We start from the raw sequence: 26,499 nt of genomic DNA, 5'->3' as shown, positions 1-26,499 counted from the left end.
TGAAAGAATGCTCAACATGATTAATCATTAGAGAAATGCAAATCAAAACTACAATGAGATATCATCTCACACCAGTCAGAATGTCCATCATCAAAAAATCTAGAAACAATAAATGCTGGAGAGAGTGTGGAGAAAAGGAAACCCTCTTGCACTGTTGGTTTTTGAATGTAAATTGATACAGCCACTATGGAGAACAGTATGGAGGTTCCTTAAAAAACTACAAATAGAACTACCATATGACCCAGCAATCCCACTACTGGGCATATACCCTGAGAAAATCATAATTCAAAAAGAGTCATGTACCAAAATGTTCATTGCAGCTCTATTTACAGTAACTTCCTTTGGTAGTATGATTTGGTTTCTTAGAATTCCTAATGGTAAAGAATCTAGTGAATTGCCTAATCTAAATGTTACTGGTAGAGTTTATTATATTTTGTCTCTTTCTTTATAAAGCCCAATTACTCATCATTATCAATTGCTCAGTGATTTGAAGAATTAATATTCTCCTTTCTCTAATTACTTATTTCTTTAGAACTTTTAAGATAGCTTAAGTTGTCGTTGTTACAACTAAAAAATAAACATACACTGTACTAATACCTCAGTAACTGTGCATGTGAAGAGGCTGTTGTCTCTCAGATTAGCCCCTCTGTAGTCCTTTTGGGGGACAATTTTTAAATGTAATTTAAGTGTAAAAAATTAAATTAGTAGCAAATAATGCTTGCAAATTGATCTAAAGCAATTAAAACTACTAACAAGGGTACTTTACATCTTTAAAATTTTTTTTATGTTGTGGAAATTTTTAAACACACTCTAAAGTCGATAGAATAATGAACCCTCTCCTGTACCCATCCCCAGCTCGAGTTGTCAGCATTTGGCCAGCCTTGTTTGCTTATCCCAATTCCCACACACGCTCACATGCATACTTTTCTTTTATCCTCTGAAATATTTTAAAGTAAATTTCAGACATCATATAATTTCACTATAAACTTTTCAGCATTTATCTCTAACAGGTTAAGTTTAAAAAAAAAAAAAAAGTAAGTGCTTTACCATCATCACTCTAAACAAAAATGACAGTAATTCCTTCCTATCATCCTATACCCAGTCCATGTTCAGATTTCCCCAGATGTCTCAAAAGTGTTATTTTACCATTGAATTTGTACAAGTCAGGCTCCAAATGAGCTCCATTTGGTCTCCATTTGGTTTGTATGTTTCTTAAGGTTCTTTTTTTTTTTTTTTTTTTTTTGCGGTACGCGGGCCTCTCACTGTTGTGGCCTCTCCCGTTGCGGAGCACAGGCTCCGGACGTGCAGGCTCAGCGGCCATGGCTCACGGGCCCAGCCGCTCCACGGCATGTGGGATCTTCCCAGACCGGGGCACGAACCCGTGTCCCCTGCATCGGCAAGCGGACTCTCAACCACTGCGCCACCAGGGAAGCCCCTCTTAAGGTTCTTTTAATCTGTGATTGTTCCATTTCCCCACCACCTTTTTTGTCATGCCATTTAACTGGGGTGAGACAGGTCATTTATCCTGTAGAACTGCCCATATTCTGGGTTTGTTTGCATTCTCGCGATGCTTCCTAATGTCTGTGATAGGAAATGTGGAGCACCCGCTATAGATATTCTTTCCAAAAGAATTGTACCTGAATCTGATCAGACATCTAGAGCTAAATATTACAAGAGTACTTGTTATCTTTTAAACTTGCCTGGAGTTGCCACTTAGAATCTTAGTGGATGTTGAACAGAGCCTTTGTGTCAGGTTCACATTAGGTAGCTAATGCTGAGCATTGACAGTTACGTGCAATGAGCAGAACTGAAGTGGCTTCAGAAAACTCCACTGTCATCTTCCTGTGGGGAGAAGGAGGGCAGGGCTGTCAGCAGATGCTTCCCTCAGACAGGGACCAGAGCAGCTTTCACTGCTGTGACCTGAAAGAATGCCTCAGGACAGCTTTGCCTTGGGTCATCAAAATTATGTTATATTAAATCTCACTCCTGGAACAATGAGACTTTTCTGTTAAGAGATATTAGAAACGATAGGTAAGTTTTCACTGTGCTGATTATAATATGGGTTGTCATGTCAGAGTGCGTGTGTGAAGCAGAGAAAGAAAAGCTGACTGTGGAGAAGCATGCAGTTACCTAGTTGGTCTCAGGTAGTTACCACCACTGCCCGGCGCCAGGGAGCGGGTGTTTCTGCCTGACCGTGCCCTCCGCCACATCTGAGGCTGCTGCCTCTACCACCCTGGTGGTGTGGAGGATTGGATTGGGTCGTGTCTTTGCAGCGGGCAGTGTAGTATCCCAGTGTAACACTGGGTGTGCCAAATATGATGGACGTGGCTGATAAACCTTAAAACTGCTGTCATCATCATCATAGAAGAAGAAGAAAGGAAGGAAGCAGGACCTTTTCAGCCTCACATGCTTCTGGGAGGACTGAGTAATAAGTAAATGTTGGGAGGGAAGAGGACAGGAAAGTGGAAGGATGGAAACACCAGTTGCACAGGGGGATTGGGAGGTGCTGTGTTGACTCAGAACTTTGAACTCGTGTCTTATTCTGAGACATTGAAGGGGTGCCAGGGAGAACTACTCCAGAGTGAACAGAACTTATAAAATTTTAGGTTCTTTGCTTGTGTATCTCTTGAAGTCTGAATTTACATTTATACAGATACTCATCTTAGGGGAAGAAAGGAAGAAGAAACAGGAAAAAATCCACTTTCCGTGTTCAAGGGTCTTGTATTCCTTTTTCTCCTCCTTCCTCCCTCCCAAGGGCCTGTGGGTACTGACGCTCTCAGGAGACTTGAACTGACATCTTGGAGTAATTTTTTTCTTGGACAGTGGGTGGGACCACGTTGGGAAGGTTGGGTTGTAGAAATCTGTCTTGCTTTTTCACACCATATTTCTCTTTCTGTTAGGATCTTCTTGTTGGAGTGCAACGTGAGAGAAGTACGTGTTGCTGTGGCCACCATCCTGGAGAAAACCCTAGACAGTGCCTTGCTCTATCAGGATAAGGTCAGTCTTGTTTTCTAAATGTTATTTACACATTCTGTTTTTACCACATGTTTTAAAGTACACATAATAAGAAAGAAAGCCTAAGATTAGAGTCTGGTAATTATCCACATAAAATGCACATTCTGTGCACTGATAAATGCCAGGCTAGAAGGCATTGTGTCCTCTCCTCCTCAGATCCCAGATGTCAGGGTAGGCTAGGAATTCAGATCTGCTTTGGTCTGCATCAGGATTTTCTCTCTAGAGCACTTCCTCCTCAGAGTCTTCTCTCGAGGGTTTGTGTTCGATCTCTCTGCATTAAGACCAACCTGAGTCTAGAGTCTCTAGTCTGGACCAACAGTCATTTTGAGCTACCCCTGGCTTTGTCTCTTCCCTCCTAAGTTATTTTCATGATCCGAGCCTTCATGTGGCAGCCGGACCAAATAGTGCGTCCATCCAGGGGCATTGGCCACAATAGTTCCTTCTTTGATCTCCCTTATTCCCTAATCCTTGTTCCTGTTCTTCTGAATTTCTTCTTCTTCTTAACCATGTTTTCTGTAACATATTTTCTTCTGGTTCACAATTCCACACGTGCTAAAACAAACCATGGTATTTATTACCATCCTCAATCCCCCCAAATTTTAAGCCTTAGGGACATAAATGACATGAGTCTGATTATTCAGTCTGTTACTAAGTCCTAGCAAATACAGCAGTTACTTCCCAAGTTTGCTGTTTCAAACAGCTGACACTACATGGAAAACTTTGAAAAATGTTGTTTTCAGAACAAATTGGCTCCTCATAAACTCCTTATAAATTGGCTCGAGGCAGTGTCTCAATGAACTGAATGCAAATTCTAGGAATTGCTGCTTCAGATTCAGATGTTGGCTTTACTGTTCAACCCTGAGCAAGTCCTTTAAAGAGGCCCTTGATCCACACCCAGTGCCTGGCACCCAGGCACTTAGTTCCTTCAGTAGTCCTGAGCCGGGGTGCACTGTTAGACCAGACATGCTCAGGAGCTCTGCTCAATCCAGGATGGAGAAGGAGGTCAAATATACTCTTCAGGGAGGAGCTAGAGGAAGACGGTCTCTCTCAGTTCCAGGAATCCTAAGGAAGTGGAGGTTTACTCTAAGGCATTGGCTTTCGATCAGCTTAAACAGCAGAACCACTTTTTGGCAAAACCTTACCTGGTTGCAGAATATCTAAAAATAGGTCATTGGGAGCAGCCTAGGACAGTTTGGATACCGTTGCTCTGAAGTACCCCTGTGGACGTTTTCTAAGATATTTAACATAAGGACCTTCTTACTCTCCTCCTTCCTCCCATGTACAAACCCAGACAAAGGGTAAAGGCAGAATTAGTGTAGTCTCCCTACAGATGGGGTCAGGCCATAGAGCATCATCCCACCAACCGCTAAAGGCAGGGCTGCAGTGGGGAGAAAGGGAAGGGAGTGGTGGAGGACATAAACCATTTGCCTCAGTAAATTCTACTTGATATCCAGCTGATGTATTTTATGTCTATTTTTACCCCATAATGGAAATGGTACCTCTTGCTACCCACTTTATATCGTAAAGTACTTTGAAATGAAGTGCTACATAAATGGTAGATTTTACTGTATATGACGAGTGTGACAGGATGGATGGGAATATTTCGAAAGTCTGTGAGAACCATCTCCAGAGGAAATGAACTGATAAAGAGTAGTAAGGCTGGTCTTAATTCTCAGATCACACATGAATTTCTAGGGACTTGTCCAAAAACAGTTGGGGTGGGAGGGAAAGAAGAAGCAATGTGATGACCAAAATGGTTTCTAAACAAATAAAATGTTTTTCAAAGCTTTCCATGAGGCGTCAGCGGGCTTTCAAGTAAGTTCACAGTTGAGTCGATATTACCGTTGTCATTCTGTCAGGCTGTTGCTCTCCATTTGCTCCATTGGCTTGATTTCTAGCCCCTATGCCTGTGTCTGTGTTTTTTATTCTTTGCATCTGTGATTATGTGAAGAAGTAGCATAGTGGAGGGAGGGATTCAGAAATATGTTACCTCTAAACCCCCTGCCTTTTAAGAGACAGAAAGAAATGGGCTCTGCAGAAAATGTGACGATTAGGCAGTAGAACCGTGCCCTTGAGTCTGAAAGCTAGGAAACAAAACTAGGCTTTTCTTTTAATTATTTCTACAGTTCCGCCAGTCTTCCCTGGAAGATCAAATTGATAATTCTGTTTTTGCTCTCCAAAGCATAAATCCATCTGAATCTGAGACTGGATTGTATCAATCAGACTTTTCTTTTTTTCTTATGGTGATTTACTTCAGATTAATCCCGTTACAAATGTCTGTCTTATACTCTTTTTCCTTATGTAATTTCATCTTTCCTTTGATCAGTTAAAGAGCCTTCATCAGTTACTGGAGGTACTACTTGCTCTGTTGGATAAAGATGTTCCTGAAAATTGTAAAAACTGTGCTCAGTACTTTTTCCTGTTCAACAGTTTTGTACAAAAGGTAAATGATTTTTTTCCTAATATAGCAGATTGATAGTCTAAAGGAATTTTATATGTGCAAAAAATTCAGACTGGTCAATATAGGATCTGTATGATATGGTTTTTTTTATGATATGGTTTTATGAGTGTTTCTTCTTAAAAATCTTAATTCATGCATTATATTACTTGCAAGAATTCCAGTGTACGTAGGGATCGTTACTTACTGTTGGAGTAGAAGTCTGCATTGAAACTAGGGGCCATTGTGCAGCACTGCAGGGCTGTTAGATTTTTAACAAGTACTTTCTCTATGTAAATTATACCATTTAAAAACTTACTGACCACTTAAAACTTCTCATTTAACTGTATTTTTGGAATAGATCTCTGTCTGGATAGGAATATAATTTGTCATTCTCAATATCTCATGACAGCAAGGAATTAGGGCTGGAGATCTTCTTCTGAAGCATTCAGCTCTGCGACACATGATCAGCTTTCTCCTAGGGGCCAACCGGCAGAACAGTCAGGTAATGCCTACTTTTATATATCCCAGCGAAGTGGCCACGGTTTTGGAAGCCACAGTGTTCCTCTCTGTAGGGAATAAATATTAATTTCATCAGAGTTCAGGTATAAGTACTACATAGCCTTTAAAATTCTTTGGAGTTCAGCTATTTTTACAGCCTCCTCATAGAATTTATTCTAAATTCTGTAACCAGTGGGAATGACTAACTAGGATATCGCTCAAAATGCAAAGTGCTGAGTGACCTAGGAGGAAAGATGGGTTCTGCCTGGGGGATTCGAAAACATTCAAGGAATAGTGGCCTTGGGTCCTCCACTTGCTCTCTGGGGCTGTGAGCAAGGCTGTGTTGGAGGACGTGCTTACACGGGATGCTGGTCACAGGCCAGGATTCAGATGTGAAGTTGAACCATTACACGCTGAACGATGTTGCTGCAGATGTAATGCTCATATTCAGAAAATGAAAGGGAAGTGGTTTTGTGATAATAGGGTCAGATATATCAAAAAATGACTCTCCTGTTTGGAGTTCCTATATTGGTGTGTTTCTCCAATCATTGTATTTCTTCTATTTGATAGATTTAAAAGACACAAAATGTGAACATGCTGTAATGATAAATACTGTTTATGGAACTGGTTACTTTTCATGCTGTACCTCTGAAACTCACAATTCAGTAAAACAGGCAGTTTCCTCCCCATCCTCGGGCAAGAATTACAACTCAGAAAAGTTGTGACTTGTGACAGCCTTGACAAGGTCACAGGGCTAAAGCTCTGGTTTCCCCTGTATGTGATGCATTGCCTAGGGAAGCTTTCCTTTCTTTCTGAAGGGAGACAGACTTGCTACTTAGGCCTCCTCTCAGCTTCCTGTCATACCACCTTGCCGCTTGACTCTTGCCGTGACTCTTTAGTGTTAAAGAAACAAGTACTGACATGCTCTGTGTGTTGATGTTATGTTGAGATTTACAGTATCTATTTTTCACTTCAAGCTTTTCCTTATCAGGGCCTCCATTGACACTGGCGATTGATTTAAATTCATTGCAATTTAAATAAGATTTAATTAATGGTGTTATGTTGTATGATTAATATTGTTTTGCATTTATGGAGCACACGAGTTTGAAAACATTCTACCTTTCATGTTTCATTTGGTCCTCACAACCACGAAGTGGGCGGAACAGGTAGGTTATCTCTGTCTTTACACAAAGAAGTCAGGTAGAGAACTCGCCCACATCCGTGTGGTGCAGCAAGTGGCAGAGGAGAGCCAGGCCTGCACACCTCCAGCCTCACAGGCTTTCCCCACTATACTGGGTGTAGGAAAATTACCTGGCACAGGGTGAGCGCTCAGCACCTGAATTGAATACGTAAATGGATTTGTTTTAGAATACGAGTTAATATACATCTACGTAAGCCACTCTTAAGCTGGCTTAAAACCCATGACTTTTTTGGACTTTGACCTGTCCTACTGTCAAACATTGAGAAAGAACGTGGCTCAAAGTATCATGAACCCGCACACCCTCCTAACCAAAGCACTAACATCCACTTTATTTTCTCTGACAACAGATACGTCGATGGAGTTCGGCCCAAGCACGAGAATTTGGGAACCTTCACAACACAGTGGCGTTGCTTATCTTGCACTCAGATGTCTCTTCCCAAAGAAACGTTGGTAAGCTTTAACCTGTCTTTAATACATCAGGAAAACAGAGAGATGGTGAGTTTGTCAGTAACACGTGGAGAGTAACAACGTTGGCAGTTAAATGGGTGTTACTTGTTTCTCATTTGGCTATTTGATATTTGAGGAACACTTAAAGTTTTTTGTTTCAGTCCACGTTAAACTTCACCTTATTTTACTAGTTTGTCACAAGAGCAAGCCAGTCATTTCTTTGGGGTGGGATATAGAAGTATTTAACAACATTCTAGTGTTAAAGGTACATTTCTGCACTGTTTCTAGGCCGTGTCGTGACAGCAACAGTAACAGTGATAATACAGGAAAGCAGCTGAGAAGTAGTCAGTGTTTTCTGTGTGCTGTGGCTTTCCGTGGGGCTCACAGTTTGTTGTGTTGAATCCCCTCAGCAAACCTGTGAGGGCAGTTCCCCTCCTGTGTGTGCAGAAGCTGAGATAGGGAGAGGTCTAGTAGCCCCTGAAAGTCTCACCGCTAGTCAGGGGCGTGGCAGCCAGTGTGGAATGCAAGCCTCTGACCCCCGAGCCTGTGGTAGGGTTTTCATGTCATCTGACCAGGAAACTAGATAAAAATCACAGGGCATCCCTCTGATCTGGAAATGCCGTTGGCTGTCTGAAGGGACGTGGGAGAGCCCTCAAACGGTCGTGAGCTAGAGTATGCTTCCTAAACTCTGACTCGCCCGTCTACAGAGGCAAAGCTACCGCATTCATGAGTTAGAAAGGTTTGCAAAAGAAAATGAGAATGAGAGTCCTTGCTTTTCTAGCATGTGGGGTAGTCCCTTCCACGTGGGTTGATTCTGCTCAGCACAGGTGGTGTTGGCCATTGAGCAACAGAAGTGCCTTGTCCAGGGTCTCTTCAGAGGCACTTTGGGCATTTTTTTTTTTTCATGCACTTTGTATATTTTAACTTCTTTGAAAGATTGTCTTGGGTGGAATCACCAGGAGTCTAGAGATCTTACACCTACATCCTGGGCATACATTGAAAGAGAGGGGTAAGTGTTTTCTCCCATCTCATGTCTGTGAGGGAAGAGTTGTAGGTGCTCAGCGGTTGCATGTATGAATCTTGAGGGGATCGCTTTGCCTTGTAGAGTCGATTTCATGTGATAATATCCAGTAAAGCGGGTTTTTCTTTGGTCCCCTCAAGCTCCGGGTGTATTTAAACAACGGCCGCCTATTAGCATTGCCCCCTCGAGTCCCCTGCTGCCCCTCCACGAGGAAGTCGAAGCTCTCTTGTTCTTGTCTGAAGGGAAACCTTACCTGTTAGAGGTATGTACTTGTTCTGCTAAAGCCGTTTTCTTTTGTTTTAGCTGTTTTCTTCTTTTTGAGGAAAAATGCCTTTTGTTATAAGTTGTATTTTGTATGTTGCTCTGATGAAGGGGAGTATGGTTAAGAGAAGTGATTATTTCAAATAATTTTATTTCCTCTATGTGTGTCAGGAAGAAATAAGGACTAAACATTCTTAGTCCTCTCTGCAACTAAGAATTGGGCCTCAAGATCCAGCCCAGCTAATTACCCCTCCAGGTCCCAGGAGCTAGGTACATGGCACCTCCCCAGTCACAGTCATTCAGTTTATTATCAGAGGGTTTGTTCCCAATCTCTTGTGTGTGTCCCTGGTCCTGGAACACTACGGCTCTGAAGCACATGGGTTTTTCAACCTCAGGAGTATGGAAGTGGGCTGTGCACAACACCCCATTGTGGCCCATCCACTATGAGTCCCTTCCCCTTCCACCCAGAGCTACCCCGTCTTGAGAACGTAATCTTCCAATCCTTCCTCCATTACTTGATTTACATATATATGACTGTGAACATAATCATACTGGTTTTCAATTACATCAACAGTGCTGTGCTATATATCTCCTTTTTTTTTTTTTAAGCTTAACATTGTGTATTTTTGGGGTCTATCGGTGGTTATTTTAATGGGGGAGGGGGAGATTGACCTTTAAAAATCTGATGAAGGTGACTCCTGAGAGAAAGGTGCACATTTGCACAAATTGTGTTAACTCTCAGACAGACTCAGACTGTTTTGAGGCAATGTTGATGATCATAAATCTGAGCAAATTTCAGTGAAAGTCAGAAACAGCATATCAACAGTAACCTGTGACAGAGGAAAGGCTTACTCCTCTTCTGCCCTCCCGCTAGGTAATGTTTGCTCTGCGAGAGCTGACAGGCTCACTGCTGGCGCTCATTGAGATGGTGGTGTACTGCTGTTTCTGTAACGAGCATTTCTCCTTCACCATGCTGCATTTCATTAAGGTAGGACCTCAGGAAACCGGTGAGAGCCTGAGAGCCTGTGGGTGAGACACTAGGAAAGCATTCCTTTGGCTCCCAGGCACTATGTTTCTTTTAATAACCTTAATTGTTTTTCCTAATCATAAAAATAGTATTATACTTATTGGGTTTTTTTTTTAATGAAGAATAAAAAAGAACTCAAAATCTGACCATTTATAATATTCTCATACATTTTCCTTTTATTTTCTGTGCATGTATTTTAACATAATTGGGATTTTATTGTCTTTATGATTTTGTGTCATTTTTTTCACTTGACATTTATAAGTATTTTCCATATCATTAAAAGTTATCTGAGTATATTTCATTCTCTCATGTACCATAATTTACTTAGCCATTCCCTTCCTAGTGATGCACATTTGCATTGGGTTCAATTCTTAACTATTAAGAATAATACTTTATAGTTAATGATAATGCTGTGGTGACCATTATTGTGTAAAATGGTTTTACAGTTTTAGATTATTTCCCCAGGCAGCATCTAAAATATCAAAAGTAGATTGATTTTTGTCACCTCCTGAAATAGTGATGTATGTAGTTCATTTATGAAGCTCTGATCAGTGTGTACTAATTATTTATGTTGCACTTATTGGATGCCAAGCACTGTTCCAAGAATATTACCTATTTAACTCACTTAATTCTCAAGTACATAAGTCCTTTGAGGTAGATATGTTTTTATCACCATTCTGCAATTGAAGAAACTGAGTCACAGGGTCACACAACCAGTAAGTAGCAGAGTGGGAGTTTGAACATCATCAGGGTGGTTCCAGGGCTGTGCTCTTAACCATATTGTTTACTACCTTGCTGGGGATGATGAGAAAAACCTTTAAGCCTACGCCTAGCATTTGTATTTGTTTTTAATCTTTAATTTTTAATTACATGGATAATATATAACTGCATTCTCTTGGTGAAAAACTAAAACGTGCAAACAAGGCCAAAGTCCACCTTGACCACCACCAGCCAGGCTCATCCCCTGTCCACCCTACCCCACGGATCAGTATTGTCACATTGTATATGTCTTTCCAGGCCTCATTCACTTACTTAGTACTGTACCTGGCACCTTGCAAGTGCAGTGTTGTAATGCAGTATCCTTTCCTACTACACATACGTATAAGGTTACTAAAATGCACAGGAGTGTGAGTTTTCTGAACCTTGCTTTCTTCACTTAGTGTATCTTGGTAGATTTTTCCACTTCCGAAGCTGAATTTTGTTATATATTTCACTCATAGCATGCTGATCTCAGAACGCTCTCATTTGCTTTCTCATAGCTACTCCAGCATGTTCAACAAAATAGGATATGTATAAATGAAATATAAGTATAAATTTAGGCTTGTTTGTGACTGAAAATTATCTCCCTTCCTTTCTGCTTTTTTTCCTGTCTCCTTCCTAATTTCATAGTAAAGTATCAAGGAGGGTTACAGGTGGGAGGACCATAGAGGTGGTTTGTTTCAGTCCCCAGATTTAGCATTTGGGGAACTGAGACGCAGAGAAGGGAATGACTTGCCCAGTATCAGCCAGGAGGTGGGAGAACTAGGGCTGGAAGCCAGCACTGTCGGTTGCCACTCCATTGTGCTTTCCACTGAACACTTACTGGAATCTTTATGCTTTTAAAAAATATTTCAGAACCAACTAGAAACAGCTCCACCCCATGAGTTAAAGAATACGTTCCAACTACTTCATGAGATGTTGGTAAGTCATAAATGTTCTAATTCACTTGCATTTAGGTATTTACTAGTCAGCGTGTGTTCATGAATAAAAACTGTGTGTCCTTGTGTTGCCTTTGCGCTCCTTTGGTCTGCACTCACTGAGTCCTCTTCATATCAGCCTTTTTTCATGCATTACTGATTTAGAAGTGAGCGATAATACACTGCCTCATAGGCACTTGCAGTTTAGTAAGGGAGCCAGACAAGTACACAGGTAATCACAGTACAGAGAGCAAAGGCCTCACCACGGACAGGGAACTGTGATCAGCTCAGATGTGATCTTGTGTGACCCTGTGACCGGCAGAGGTGAACGGCTGGCTCTGCAGTTCACTCGAATCTGAGACACCACTGACTGTCTGTGTACTACTGAAAATATCTTCATGAGCCAAAAACTGAAATGTAATCCACTGGAGGGTATATCCCAATTTCAGAAATATGAAAAGCAGGGGCTAAAATTCAGTTGTAATCAGTGAAATATAGTTTTATTAGAAGCCGAACTTAGAGAGGTGGAGTGAGCTGCCCAAGGCCATTGTTCCGTAAGTGACAGAGCCAGGATCTGAGCCAAGCGACTGGCCCTGGATCCCATGCTCTCCACCAAACCCCTGGTTTGCTCAGTGAATTGTAGAGGTAGAGCTAGAAGGAGTGGGAACTCGTAGGGCTTGGGGAAGAAGCCCAAACCAGACCAGGAAAGGCTTCAGGTACCAGTGTGTGTAGACTTTTCCCTGTAGGTCAGTGGTGACACTCTGGTGGCCAAGTTCCACCTACATGTCTATTTAAGTTGGCGCAAATTGTCTTGTTTTTTACTTTCTGGATCCCAGCCTGTCTTGAGGAATCAGGTAATCTGGCCACACTGGCTCCGTTTCCTCCACGCCCCATCACCTAGAACAACAGAGGCACACCCCCTCGATGAGGCTTGTGGTCTCCCGTTCCCCAGTGTCCTCACCACTCCTCTTGTCTGCCGCATGGCTCATGTCTTGTCATCTTGGGCTCTGTAGACATTTAAGTTAGCAACTTCTGCCGTGGGTGATGGGCACCGTGGAAGGGTTTGAAGCAGGAAAGCAGTGTGACCTGATTTATTTCTTAGAAAGATTCCCCCGGCAGTTGTCTTGAAGGATGGACTAAAGAAGGAAGCAGGGTTGGAATTGGAAGACCACATAGGAGTCTGTGGCAGTAATCTGAGTGTGAAATAACAAGGCTTGTACTAAGGAGAGACAGGAGTAGAGGGAGCAAAGGCCAGAACAGTAGGTGTTTAGAAAGAGAATCAGTAGAATTTGGTGACTGACTGTGAGCCAGTGAGAGACTAGCCCAGGGGCTTTTTAAAGAGGGGCTGTGGGGGCGGGTGGGGGGGGCGGCGCCTGGGTTCCCTTTAGGTCCCTTAGGCCTTGGCACAGGGTAGGCATTTAATAAACACTTTTGAATATGGCAGTACCTCATGGGTGCCATTTCTGAGAAGTCTGTCTTTCTGGTCTTTACCGCCTTCTGGTCCTAGTGCTTTTGGAAGATTGTTGCGCCTTGGGGTGGGACTGCGTGTTGTTCATCTGCTCAACAGCAGACCCGTTTAGTTTACTGCACCATGCACGGTTCAGTGCCCGGACATTAGAAGTACAGCGAGAGTAAGATGTAGATCCAGCCCTGTTTGGCGTGGCATAAAGCTCCACATCAACTTGTAGAGCACGTGTTATATCAAAACTTTGTCACATTCTTTGTAAACCATAAACCTCTTATCCTTGGGATCATGAAATACGCGTCCATATAACCCACAGAGAACTCTAGATGTTATTGGTAAGAACACGTATTAGGAAATGAGTGTATCTTCAAATATTACTTACGTAATAGTTTTTCATGTTTAGTTTAAAATGTAATATATTGTTGAGAAATACGGCAATGACTTGATATTTGTTTGTATTTGGTTTTGTTATGTTAGAAACTATATAATCTCTTGAATTATTTTTTTTTTAAGGCACCAGTGGCTGTAACACAAGTTCCTTCCTTCATTTACAAGCCTTTGTTTCCTACTTCTCCCAGGTCATTGAGGATCCCATACAAGTGGAGCGAGTCAAATTTGTGTTTGAGACAGAAAATGGATTACTAGGCAAGTATGGCTGCCTTATGAAGAAGTGTCTGCAGTAAATGTGCAGAGAGCGCATCGTTCCAGCCAGTCTCTCCTCCCTGGGGTCTGCCCCCCACTCTCTGCCTGGCGTGGATCAGTGAGGAAGCCACGAGAAGTCTGGTCAGGGCTGTTGGGCTCCCTCATTCTAGTCAGGAGAATTAGAGCCGGAGGATCTTATCGCCCTGGACACTCTCCTACTTTTAGTAAGACACAGTTTGAGGTCCTTTTACTGGGTCAGGTAAGATTTGGGGGTGCTGTGACTTTCTTCAACAAGCTAAAGTTTGTCCACTTAAGCAAGAAATCTTTCATCCCACTCTGTAGCCATTGAGGAGGAAAAAACTAAAACCTTAGACGCAGGATATTGTCAAGCTCATGAAATGTAATTTTTTTTTTTTTACCTGTGGTATGAATGCACCCAAATTTCTATTGTCTATTCATAAAAGTTTTTTGACAGAGTTTTCTTTTTCAGAAGGCTAAAGTGGCTTTAATGAGCGATTTCTTAGGAAAAGTTTAGTTAAAAATAGTCTTATCCAACTCCCACCATCCACCTGTATTTCCAGTTAACTTGAGTCCTTTTAGATTTTGCTACGTATTAAGAGAAGTTTTAGGATCTCTTTTTATTGCAGAAAGGAAATTTATACAGAATTACCTTAAAAGGTTCTGTAGCTACAGCATTCTAGGCCACCCCCTTTGGAATGGTGTACTCTGCTCAGGGCAGTCCCCGGGCTCTCTGGAACTTACAGAGCATACACTGCTCAAGAACAGGGACCAGGCATTACAGTCATCCCTGGGTACCCGCAAGGCATTGGTTCCAGGACCCACCTCGGATACCAAAACCCACAGATGCTCAAGTTCCAGAGTCCACCCTTTGTATCCACAGTTCTGCATCTGAGTATTCAACCAACCACAAATTGTGTAGTACTATATGTATTTCTTGAAAAAAATTCATATATAAGTGGACCTGCACAGTTCAAACCCATGTTGTTCAAGGATCAGCTGTATTTATCTTTAAATGGCAAAAGCAAAGAGCAGAAAATATTTGTTGAACTGGACTAATACCATACATTTCCATTTATCACAGTAAAAGTATTTTAACTACTCTCTGTCAGTAGTGTGGTGGATGGAGAACTTTGAAGGTCTCTAGGTGAATTATCAGCCATTATAAATTTTAGTTCCTTTCAGTTCTTGTAAAAGTCAAACTTTCACCACCCTGTGTGTCTCTTGAATACTACTTAGTGTTTCTACCCATTAGAATTTAGGGAATCCTGTTGAGTCAGCACCACCATGTTTTTGTTAAGTTTCTTATCTGCTTATCAAAATAGTTTGTTGTAAATTTTCAGAACAAGAGAGCTGTTATTACCTGGACCCACTTTCAGTTCAGTGCTTTATTGTTAAAATTTCCTCTTCTGTTCCTTCAGCTCTGATGCACCACAGTAATCACGTGGACAGCAGTCGCTGCTACCAGTGTGTCAAATTTCTTGTAACTCTTGCTCAGAAGTAAGTATTGATTCAAAATGCAGTGAGGAAATGGTGTTTTAGTTACAAGTCAAATATGACCAGAGGAAAAAAATCTGCCTTGTTTTAGTACCTAGAGAATCTGACCCAGTCAGGGCATGCTTGCTTGGATGGTACAGACAACTATTCAAATGACCTCCAAGAGATGTGGAGGGGGAGTGTTAAAGGTAACAGATCTTATGTAATCCAAGGAAAAAAAAATGCTAAACCACCAGGCTTTTTGCAGGAAGGGCAGGAGTCCAAGGCAGATTTAGGGACCTCGACAGCAAAGAGTTGATGAACCTTCACTCAGGAGACTTTTAGTTAACTACCAACTGTGTCAGCTTCTAGGTCCCCACTTTCAAAATTGTCTCTCAAGAGACAGTCATATAACAGCTAATTACACTTATGAACCCAGGCACTATGCTGAATACTTTGCCTGTATTCTCATTTAACCTTTTCAACAACTTTATGAGGTTAAGTACTGTTATTAGTCCCATATCATAGGTGGTTTAAGTGACATGCCTGCTGTCAGAGCTAGGACTTGATCACAGGCTGACTGACTTCAAGGCAGAGGTTCTTTTTTCTTTTTATTTAATTGTGCTAACATATACATAACATAAAATTCACCATTTTAACCATCTTTAGGTGTACAGTTCAGTGGCACTAAGTACACTCACGTTGTTAGCGCAGCCATCACCACCATCAGTCTCCAGAACTTTTTTCATCTTCCAGAACTGAAACTCTGTACCCATTAAACAATAAATCTCCATTCCTCCTCCCTCCAGCCCCTGGCAACCATCGTTCTACTTTTTATCTTCATGAATTTGACTATCGTAGCTACCTCACATAAATGGAATCATAGAGTATTTGTCCTTTTATGACTGGCTTATTTCACTTATCATGATGTCTTCAAGGTGTATCCACATCGTAGCATGTATCAGAATTCCGTTTCTTTTTAAGGCTGAATAATACTCCATTGTATAGATATATGTATACTATATTTTGCTTATCTATTCATCTGTCAATAGACCCTTGGAAAGCAAAGGTTCTCAATGCTAGAAGGAACCTGAGTGGTTTGCAACTTCAGCTCCCCGATTTAGTACGTTGGCCAACAAAAGATCAGAGTGACTGCATGCTAACCCAAGGTTATTTTTTTTTAATTGAAGTATAGTTGATTTACAATATTGTGTTAGTTTCAGGTGTACAACAAAGTGATTCAGTTATATATTTTGTTTCAGACTATTTTCCATTATAGGTTATTATAAGATATTGAATACAGTTCCCTGTGCTGTACAGTTAATCCTTGTTGCTTATCTGTTGTATGCATAGTAGTTTGTATGTTAATCCCATACTCCTAATTTATCCTCCCCACCCACGCCTTTCCCCTGGTAACCATAAGTTTGTTTTCTATGTCTGTGAGTCTGTTTCTGTTTTATATATAGATTCATTTGTATTATTTTTTAGATTCCACATATAAATGATATCATATAATATTTGTCTTTGTCTAACTTCACGAAGTATAATATTCTCTAGGTCCATGTATGTTGCTGCAAATGGCAATATTTCATTCTTTTTATGCCTGAGTAATATTCCATTGTGTATATATATATCTATATATATATATATATATATATATAGATATATATATACATACACACATCACATCTTCTTAAACCAGTCGTCAGTTGATGGGCACTTGGGTTGTTTCCATGTCTTGGCTGTTGTAAACAGTGCTGCAGTGAACATTGGGGTTCATGTATCTTTTCAAATTAGAGATTTTGTCTTTTCAGGATTTATGTACAGGACTGTAACCCAAGGTTATTGAGCAGACTGCACTGCCATCACTGAGTCTTGCACCGAGCTCTTTTTATAGTTTAATTTATTTTGCTCCAGATTTTCGCTGATTCTTAGGCATGGATATTGCCATCCTTGGACTTGTACCAGAATGTGAATGAGAAATCTGTTGGGATTAATATGCTGCATTTGAGCATCCTCAACAGATTTAAATGAGAGCCCCATTGAAATAATGCATGAACACGTGTTTTCCAGATGACATAACATTGTAGACACAGGTGGAAATCATTCTGCCACAATTGTGCATTCATTAATTAGGCTTCATATTGGCAACATGTCATCATAAGCCCTTGCCTAAAAGTGGCATTTCCAAGTAGTGTTGGGGCCACATAGCATGTCTGATGCCAGCAGACACGGGGTCCAGATATCAGTAGTGTCTTTATATGTGCTTCCATACCCTGCACATATCACATTTTATATACATTAGTGGCAATATCCCCATTGTTAGTGTCTTCAAATAAGGACAGCTTTCTAGATGGGCAAATAAAAATGGAAAGCTGGGGTGCTCGAAAATCACATTTTAAAATTGGTTTTCCCATAATATCATTCTTATTTAAATCACAAAAGTTAAAGACTAGTTTGATTTTATCACGAGGTCATTTATTGGACACCTTAAAACTACTAGAAGAGAACATAGGCAAAACATTCTCTGACATAAATTGTAGCAATGTTTTCTTAGGTCAGTCTCCCAAGGCAATAGGAATAAAAGAAAAATAAACAAATGGGACCTAATAAAATTTCTAAGCTTTTGCACAGCAAAAGAAACCATAAACAAAACGAAAAGACAACCTATGGACTGGGAAAAAATATTTGCAAATGATGCAACCGACAGTGGCTAAGTTTCCAAAATATACAAACAACTCATACAACTCAATAACAAAAAAAAACAACCCAATCAAAAAATGGGCAGAAGATCTAAATAGGCATTTCTCCAAAGAAGACATACAAATGGCCACTAGGCATATGAAAAGATGCTCAACATCACTAATTATCAGAGAAATGCAAATCAAAACTACAATGAGGTAATCACCTCACACTGGTCAGAATGGCCATCATTAAAACGTCTACAAATAATAAATGCTGGAGAGGGTGTGGAGAAAAGGGAAGCCTCCTGCACTGTTGGTGGGAATGTAAATTGGTACAGCCACTATGGAAAATGGTATGGGGATTCCTCACAAAAGTAAAAACAGAGTTACCATATGATCCAGCGATCTCACTCCTGGGCATGTATCTGGAGAAAACCTCTAATTTGAAAAGATACATGCACCGCAGTGTTCATTGCAACACTGTTTACAATAGCCAAGACATAGAAGCAACCTAAATGTCCATCAACAGAGGAATAGATAAAGAAGATGTGGTGTATATATATATACCATGGAATACTACTCAACCATAAAAAAGATTGAAATAATGCCATTTGCAGCAACATGGATGGACTTATAGAGATTATCATACTAAGTGAAGTAAGTCAGACAGAGAAAGACAAATATCATATCACTTATATATGGAATCTAAAATATGATACAAATGAACTTATTTACAGAAAAAACAGACTCAGACATAGAAAACAAACTTATGGTTACCAAAGGAGAAAGGAGGTGGGGGAGGGATAAATTAGGAGTTTGGGATTAGCAGATACACACTACTATATACAAAGTAGATAACCAACAAGGTCCTACTGTATAGCACAGGGAACTATATACAACATCTTGTAATAACCTACAATGGAAAAGAATCTGAAAAGGTATATTTATAACTGAATCACTTTGCTGTACACCAGAAATTAACACAACATTGTAAATCAACTATACTTTAAATAAATAAATAAATAGGTTATTTATTAAGTGTACAATTTGTTGTGGGTATTTTTATTTTATTTTTTATTTTCCAACTTGGAATTTTAATAGAATGAAGTGGATGAGTTAGAGGTAGATAAGAAACTTTTCACCACATATTTATCTTTTACTGCCTTTTGAAGTTTAAACATTTGGATGTATCCAAACCAAAAAAAGTACACATTTAATGTAAAGACAACTGAACTTTAATGAAAGTAGCACTTGTGTTTCCAAATTTTAAAGTACTATATATTAAAGAAGTATATTTGCAGAGAAAGCATTTGGCTAATAAAAATTTCCTCCAATCACCAGGTGTCCTGCTGCTAAAGAATACTTCAAGGAGAACTCCCATCACTGGAGTTGGGCTGTACAGTGGCTGCAGAAGAAGGTAATTGAGTTTTTAACTTTTCTGGCTATAACATAGGAATCAATGGCAGCATATCTTATCAGGAAAAATCTCAAACTTAATTTGGAGACTGTCCTCAAAATATTTTCAGAGTTCAGACTTTTTTTTAGTACAGTTGATACCTATCTTTATGCATTTAATTTGTATCTTAATACATGTGTTTTAATTTTATGGGTAAAAAGGTAAGGATGATTATATAAGAGATAATATTGATATTTTAGTGAGCTCTTGAGAATGGAAGTGGAATCTTCTAAGAAAGAATCTCCTGATGTGACAAAGTCTGGGTCAATTTATATGCTATTTTAGATGCTTTTTATTTTTATTTTATTTATTTATTCAGCTGCACCAGGTCTTAGTTGCAGCACGTGGGATCTTCGTTGCCACATGCGGGATCTTTAGTTGCGGCATGTGGGCTCTTAGATGCGGCATTCAGGATCTAGTTCCCTGACCAGGGATCGAACTTGGGCCCCCTGCATTGGGAGCATGAAGTCTTAACTGCTGGACCACCGGGGAAGTCCCTAGATGCTCTTTGTACTGTAATATCTAATGATAGAAATTGTGGGCTCACGTGGGCTTATTTGTCATCTCTGATGACATTTTTTTAATATTTATTTTATTTATTTATGTTTTTGGCTGCATCGGGTCTTAGTTGCAGCATGTGGGGTCTTGGTTGCGGCTGCAGTCTTCTCTCTAGTTGTGGCGCGTGGGCTCTGTAGTTTGCAGCACGCAGCCTCTCTAGTTGTGGCACACGGGCTTAGTTGCCCTGCAGCATGTGGGATCTTAGTTCCCCAACCAGGGATCAGACCTGCGTCCCCTGCAGTGAAAGGCAGATTCTTAACCACTGGACCACCCGGGAAGTCCTCTGATGGCATTTTTGACTTTATGTCTCAGATGTCAGAACATTACTGGACACCGCAGAGTAATGTCTCTAATGAAACATCAACTGGAAAAACCTTTCAGCGAACAATTTCAGCTCAGGTGAGAGTTACCTTTTGGTTTTGTGTGGCTTGAAATCCCTTAGGTAGGATTTTTAGTATGTTTCTCAGAAACTGCAGCCTCAGAAAAGAAGTATAGGTTAAAAATGAGTAAGGCTGGAAGAAACAATTGATTTTCTATGAAAAGACAGCAAGTTGATGTACACTTTGAGAGTTATTTGCCTGGAAGAAAAGCAATGAGGGTCGGTCAGTCTGGCCCCCACTGCCACAGAGGTTGATGTGAAGGCACCACCTCCAAAGGTCAAGAGAAGCGTAGTCTTCCTCAGTGATGCTGCTGCCACTGCACACCCCCTAACTTTTGCTTGTTTTTCAATCTCCGGCAGGACACATTAGCATATGCCACAGCTCTCCTGAATGAGAAGGAGCAGTCGGGAAGCAGTAACGGGTCGGAGAGCAGTCCTGCGAATGAGAACGGAGAGAGGCACTTACAGCAGGTACGGTAGGGCATGTCCTGTGTGAAAGGGCAGCGCCTGCTCTGAGGTTCTCCAAAGAGAATCTCCATAATCAAGAGAGAAAGGAGACACCAGCTCCAGCCTCTAGTAGTCTCTGCTCAGGACTCACGCACTGTGTGCTTAGAAAGCGGAACAGTGCTGCACCGTGAAATTAAGCCAGGCTTTGGCCTCAGTCTCTGCTGGCTGTTCTGCTGAGCTTGGAGAGCGTCCTGATAAAGCCAGGCTGCAGATGTGGTCCTTCCAGATGGTACCTTGTTCTGCTGGGTTATGAAGAATCACCCCTTCCTCCTCCTGCTCTCACCAGCCTTCCTGGAAACACAGACCCTTGAAAAGAAGGGCCTCATGCCATTGAAATCTGTTTCTGTCAGGGGAGTCAAAGCGTAATTTTAAGCTTATTTTTTAAGTGTTTTTAATACTAATCACTATAGTAGAAAAAGGAATGCAATATTTATTGAACACCTACTATGTGCACAATAATGCAGCAGGTTTAAATGTAATGACGTGTATCGTGTCCACCCTCTGGTCTGTAACCTTCTGTAAAGCCATCTCTGTAGCTCCATCACAGTGCATGGCACAGAGGCCTCATTAAATGAATCTTGCTGATGTTCTGTGTGCTGTTTTGTTTGTTTGTAAATCTTTTGGATCCTCATAACAACCTTGTGAGGTCACTGTTACCCTGATTTCACAGAAGGAAACTGAGACTCAGCATAGTGATTTGATTTAACCCAAGGCCACATTGTGACTGCAGGCAAGTCACTAGGTTGTTTCTGTGACTAAATGAAAACACAGAAATGAAAGTTTTGCATAATCAGGAATTATCAAATATAAGGTGTTACACTTGTTACGTTTTGTTGCCCTTTGATAAACATTAAGTAGTTAAATGAGGACATGTTTAAACTGCAGAGCACAAGTCCGTTGGCATAGAAAAACGTTTTTCTCTAACTTAACTCTGTATGTATTTAACTTCTTTTCCTTTCCCAAAGGGTTCTGAATCGCCCATGATGATCGGCGAGTTAAGAAGTGACCTGGACGATGTCGATCCCTAGGGGACGTGCCCAGCACATGATGAGAAGTCACGTCACGGTTACTAGATGCTCAGGACCTTTTTGAAATCAGAATCTCATCCTTGAACCCTTTGGAAGAGCCTGGAGGCTGGACCAGGAGAGCCTGCCGTGACGGGAGGAGCACGTGTTTTAAGGAAAGCACTCTTCAGCCCCCGGGAAGGCCTGGGAGCTGTTTGGCAGCAGAAGAACTCCGGCCTGTGGATCCGCTGACCCCCGGGGCACAGTCCGTATGTGGATTGACACATTTGTGGAGATTTTAGGAAATAAAGCCGGTGGTAGACTGTTTTGTTACATGAACATAACAAGAGTGAGTGAGGATAAAGCTATTGCTTTCTCTGTGATGCTACAAAAGAAATTCCTTTGGTTTTTATATTTAAAAAAAAAAAAAAAGCAAGCTGCCTTTAGATGAGTGCGGGCAAATTTTTAATCTTGCAGTAACATTGAATAGGAATATCCAATTTAAAATGGTGTAAAGATATGTGATAAAAATTCCTTTTCACTGTAAAATAGTAGTTAAAGAATTCAGTTTACACAGACCTTTGTATTTAATATGTCTCCCTATTTGTATAGAATTTCAGGTTGGTCTGGATGAGAGCTCTGCACATAAACTTGGATCTTGATGAAATGTTACCAGGATCAAAAATTGGGAAATTAAGCTCTTTAAGGTATTTTTCTGATATAATTGAGATTGAAAGAGCAATAAAAAAAAAAAATGCTGTGTTCTCCAGAAGTACACGCTGCGTTCTTTGACATCAGTTACTGAAGAAGTTGCGAGTTGTTCCCAAAACGAATTTTAAAAAGAGCAAAATAAAAAGCACTTTAAGATATAATTTTATTGAGTTTGACTTAATAAAATCATCTTTTTAATGCTTGGAGACATATTGAATAAACTGTAGTCTTAAGTCCTGTGACCTACAATCATTTGCTTTTGCTGAAAAATAATTACGGAAACCCTTGGTACTGGTTGTATATGAAGTTTAAATATTTGAGTTGAAAGACACTGCTTTGTGAATTTCTAGACATTTTAATCCAGAGAAGGAATTTGAGACTTAGTTTCTCCTCAGCATGACTAATTGACACTAAAAAGATGGGGACAAGAAATACCTAGTAAGCAACTGAACAACCATCCATTTAGTTGTGTTTCCCAAGTCTTGTACCTTGCACTCATTTCAGGTTAGATGCCACATCCCCCTTTTTCTGGAGGGGAGGGGGGATGCCAACATATCTCATATACTTTGTGTGTTTTTGGGTTTTGAGTCACTACACACATTTTCAACCCTGTTTGCCTTTAGTTGTGTGCCCTGCCTTGTCCTGTGCTCACCATGCACAGGACTAGGGGAGCCTCAGGAAGAGCCGAGTGGCCCCAGTCATAGATCTGCAGAGTCAGAGAGGCTCAGTGGACCCGTGACAGGACAGATAGCTGCTCCCAGTGTGCACCGCAGAACCTGTCATCTCACGGTCCAAGGCTCAAGTTACGGTGCAGCCGGGCTGCAGTTTGTGATTGCGTGACAGGCTGGTGGTGGCTTCTGTCAAAAGACACTGAGGAGGTGGAGGGCCGACACCTAAGAACAGAGCTGCGCCCCAGAGGAAGGGTCAGAGGCAGCCGGCAGATTTTATGTGGTTCTGATGTTCTTGCAAATTCAAGTGTGATGTTTCAAACTGGATTTTGAGCACATGAATACCCCATGTCCCACTATCTCCCCAGCCGTCCCCTCCATCCCCATCCTCACAAAGCGACCCCACAGGGCGTGACGCTGAAATGCCAGCCATGATAAAGCGTGATGATACCACGCTGGCAGCTGCGCTCTCAGGAGCCCAGATTCAGGAGTGAGATTGCCACTTCTGTCCCCTCTTTCCTATGGAAACAATGCCTTCCACAACCCCCAGCACCTGCTCCCTCACGGTCGTGTTCCTCAGGACCAGCATCACCTGTCGCTGATGTTAGGCGCCCTGGTTGATTTGCTCACGTTGCTGCGAGGAACATCACTTTCACGTTGCCAGTAACCTTGATTTCCAATGGCTGCAGTCTACGAACCTGCTGATGACTTTCTTTTGATGTCATACAACAAAGTGACAATTACGACAGGCTTGCTTTGGAAGAAGGGTCATTTTTACTGCCAATTTTTTTGGATGAAGATGTTTTTATATATCTTTCAAAATGGTCTGCAAATCGAATAGGAATTGCACAACTGAACTCAATGCTGTGTGTTCTCAAGAAGCTCCCTTCGTGAGGCCCTTCTTAGGATGGCCGAATCAGCCCCTTAGAGGCGTCCTGGGAGAGAACGCAAATGAGCCTTCCAAAGGGTACCTGGCCCGTGACTTCCCCTGGAGCCCACACACGGCCGTGACAGAACAAACGCGGGCCTAGAGCACGTGTCACCAGACTCACCCTGTCTTGCTCCACCCTCCCTGCTAACATCGAGGTGTGTGCCGTTACCTTCTGAGCTTGGAACGAGCAGACTGGAATTTTCCTCTGCTACCTCTTGTGTACAAAATCTTGTTTATAAAATTTCAAAAGGAAGTAGATAAACTAGGGAAGAAACTTAATTCTAAATTTGGTTCACTGAGTGGCACTTCTTAGCTTCTGAGGTATAAAATAAATTTTTCAAAAACAGAGTTGGGGGTTCACTGACATTTTTCTGTGTATATCAGAAAATGGCTATGGTCGGGGGAAGGGGTGCCAGGGGCCAGTGACCAGGTGGGAAATGGTGCTGATTCTTTTTTTTTTTTTTGCGGTACACGGGCCTCGCACAGGCTCAGCGGCCATGGCTCACGGGCCCAGCCACACCGTGGCATGTGGGATCCTCCCAGACCGGGGCACGAACCCACGTCCCCTGCATTGGCAGGCAGACTCTCAACCACTGCGCCACCAGGGAAGCCCTCCTTTTTGTACTTTGCACTGACGGTGTGAGTAAGGTCCACTCTTTAATAATGAGGGGCAGTGGCTCTTTTTCTAAGCCTTTTACTGTTTCCTCCTCTGGATACCCTGACCATTTCAGGATTCATTTGCAAAGCTGGATAAGGATGTGCTAAACTCAGACCAGTGGCCTGTAGACATCTGCCCCATAGCTTTCAGGTCTCCCAGTGGTCCCCAGCATAAATCACGTCCCTGGTCAAGCTGGATTTCTTGCTGGACCCCGCAGGTCTAAGCCCCACCCCTAATGTCCTGTGTTTGCCCACATGGTTCCCCTCTCCTGGGGTGTTTGCTGCTCCAGACCTTTCTTCTGTGGTCCACATCCATTCCTCCCCAACTCCCGGTGACCAGCTGCCAACCTCTGCAAGAACAGTCGTTCCCTTTTCTCAGATCTTGGAGCCATCCAGGCGTGGACAGCTAAGGAAATGACCCCTGACTCTTGGGTGGTGGGCGAGGGGTGACCAGCGTGCCCAGCAGTCAGGCCCTTAGCAGCTGGCAGCTCTTGAACGCTTTCCATGACACTAAATTGTCAGCAAATAGAGTTTGAGAGGATTTTTGCTTTTGCAGGCCGATTCCCTGATCACTTGTAACATGGGCTGTTGAGAGCTAGGCCTTGCTTAAGACAGCTACGCTTGCCAGCCTCAGAGTGGGGCTGGGGGCCGGGGGGGCCGCATTGCACAGGATGATTATACTTGGCCAGGTGGAAAGTTCTGAGGCTGTTCTTAATTTCAAATCATGAAAAATGACCATGAACATAGTACTCACTATAGAAGCCTCAGCCACTTGTATAATTAACGTATACCATAAACATTGACTGCACCAGGCCCTGTGCCAGGTGCTGGGAGAGGAGAATGGAAAGGACACGGGCACCCCACGCGTCTAGAACATTGTGGGGCAGAAGTTGCCAAGGAGGGGGAGCCCTGGTTGCTGGGGGGACTCAGAAGCGAGAGGAAGACGCTGATTTTATCCCAGGACGGGCACAAGTACTCAAGTACTTGTACTCAAAATACAGACGCTCCTCAAAGTCTTGATTTACTCAACCACCCCACAGACTGTTATCAGGCACCTGGTATAAGCAAGGCCTCATCCTAGACGGTCAAATTCAGGCAAGAGTCATGACAAGTTTTTATTTTAAAAAGTCACTGTATAATAAAAATGCTACAAAACCCAGAATAAATATCTTCAAGTTACAAAAGCAAAACAGAGATCTAGAAAAGCTGCTTGCTGTAAAAAGGCAACAGAGAGTTGTTGACAAACAGACCAAAAAGATAAATGCGTGGTTGTTTGCTTGGGTGGGGCTGGGGGTGGGGGAGCTCAAGGAGGGAGAGCTGCACCTCCCCCTTGTCCCCTTCCCCCTCCGTCCCTGCATCCCTCCAACGGCCTCTCCACTCAGGTCCCCGTGAATCGGCCAGTGCCTTTTGCCCAGTTTTCTGTCCTTGCTCACAGGGCTACCCCAGGTCTGTGTTCCCTAATGAGCCTCTGTTATTATAAAGATGGGGGGCCCAACCTGGTGCAGCAAAAAGAGCCTTGGCTTCAGGGACAAATCTGGGTTTATACCCTGGTACCACCTCACTTCTTGGCTATGTGAATGGCGGGCACCCACCCCCACCCCTGGTTCCCAGTTTCCTCCTGAAGTGGGGATGACAGTGTGTACTGTGCAGGGTAGGTGCGAGGACTGGGTGAGAGGGCGGATGGAGCACGTGGCCCTCCACTGGGAACTGAAGAGTCAGCCCTGGGGTGATGTCCCCCTGCAGGCTGATGCCAGGTG

General features: G+C 42.1%; 1 protein-coding gene across 1 annotated transcript in view; it reads left to right on the top strand.

Annotated features, from left to right (window-relative positions):
* Positions 1–22,807, top strand: part of USP24 (ubiquitin specific peptidase 24) — a 149,484-nt gene extending 126,677 nt beyond the window's left edge. The window contains exons 56-68 of the mRNA XM_079698560.1: positions 2,901–2,997; positions 5,342–5,458; positions 5,865–5,957; positions 7,502–7,604; positions 8,763–8,884; positions 9,758–9,871; positions 11,525–11,590; positions 13,630–13,696; positions 15,133–15,211; positions 19,213–19,288; positions 20,198–20,284; positions 20,625–20,735; positions 21,737–22,807. Coding sequence (XP_079554686.1) covers positions 2,901–2,997; positions 5,342–5,458; positions 5,865–5,957; positions 7,502–7,604; positions 8,763–8,884; positions 9,758–9,871; positions 11,525–11,590; positions 13,630–13,696; positions 15,133–15,211; positions 19,213–19,288; positions 20,198–20,284; positions 20,625–20,735; positions 21,737–21,799 — 1,195 coding nt within the window. The 3' untranslated portion in view covers positions 21,800–22,807. The remainder of the gene's footprint in view (positions 1–2,900; positions 2,998–5,341; positions 5,459–5,864; positions 5,958–7,501; positions 7,605–8,762; positions 8,885–9,757; positions 9,872–11,524; positions 11,591–13,629; positions 13,697–15,132; positions 15,212–19,212; positions 19,289–20,197; positions 20,285–20,624; positions 20,736–21,736) is intronic.
* Positions 22,808–26,499: the final 3,692 nt, after the last annotated feature.

This window comes from Hyperoodon ampullatus, assembly GCF_949752795.1.
Source record: "Hyperoodon ampullatus genome assembly, chromosome: 2".
Taxonomy (NCBI): Eukaryota; Metazoa; Chordata; class Mammalia; order Artiodactyla; family Ziphiidae; genus Hyperoodon; species Hyperoodon ampullatus.
The sequence above is the reverse complement of the archived record's forward strand: the minus strand, read 5'-3'. Positions and strand labels throughout refer to the sequence as shown.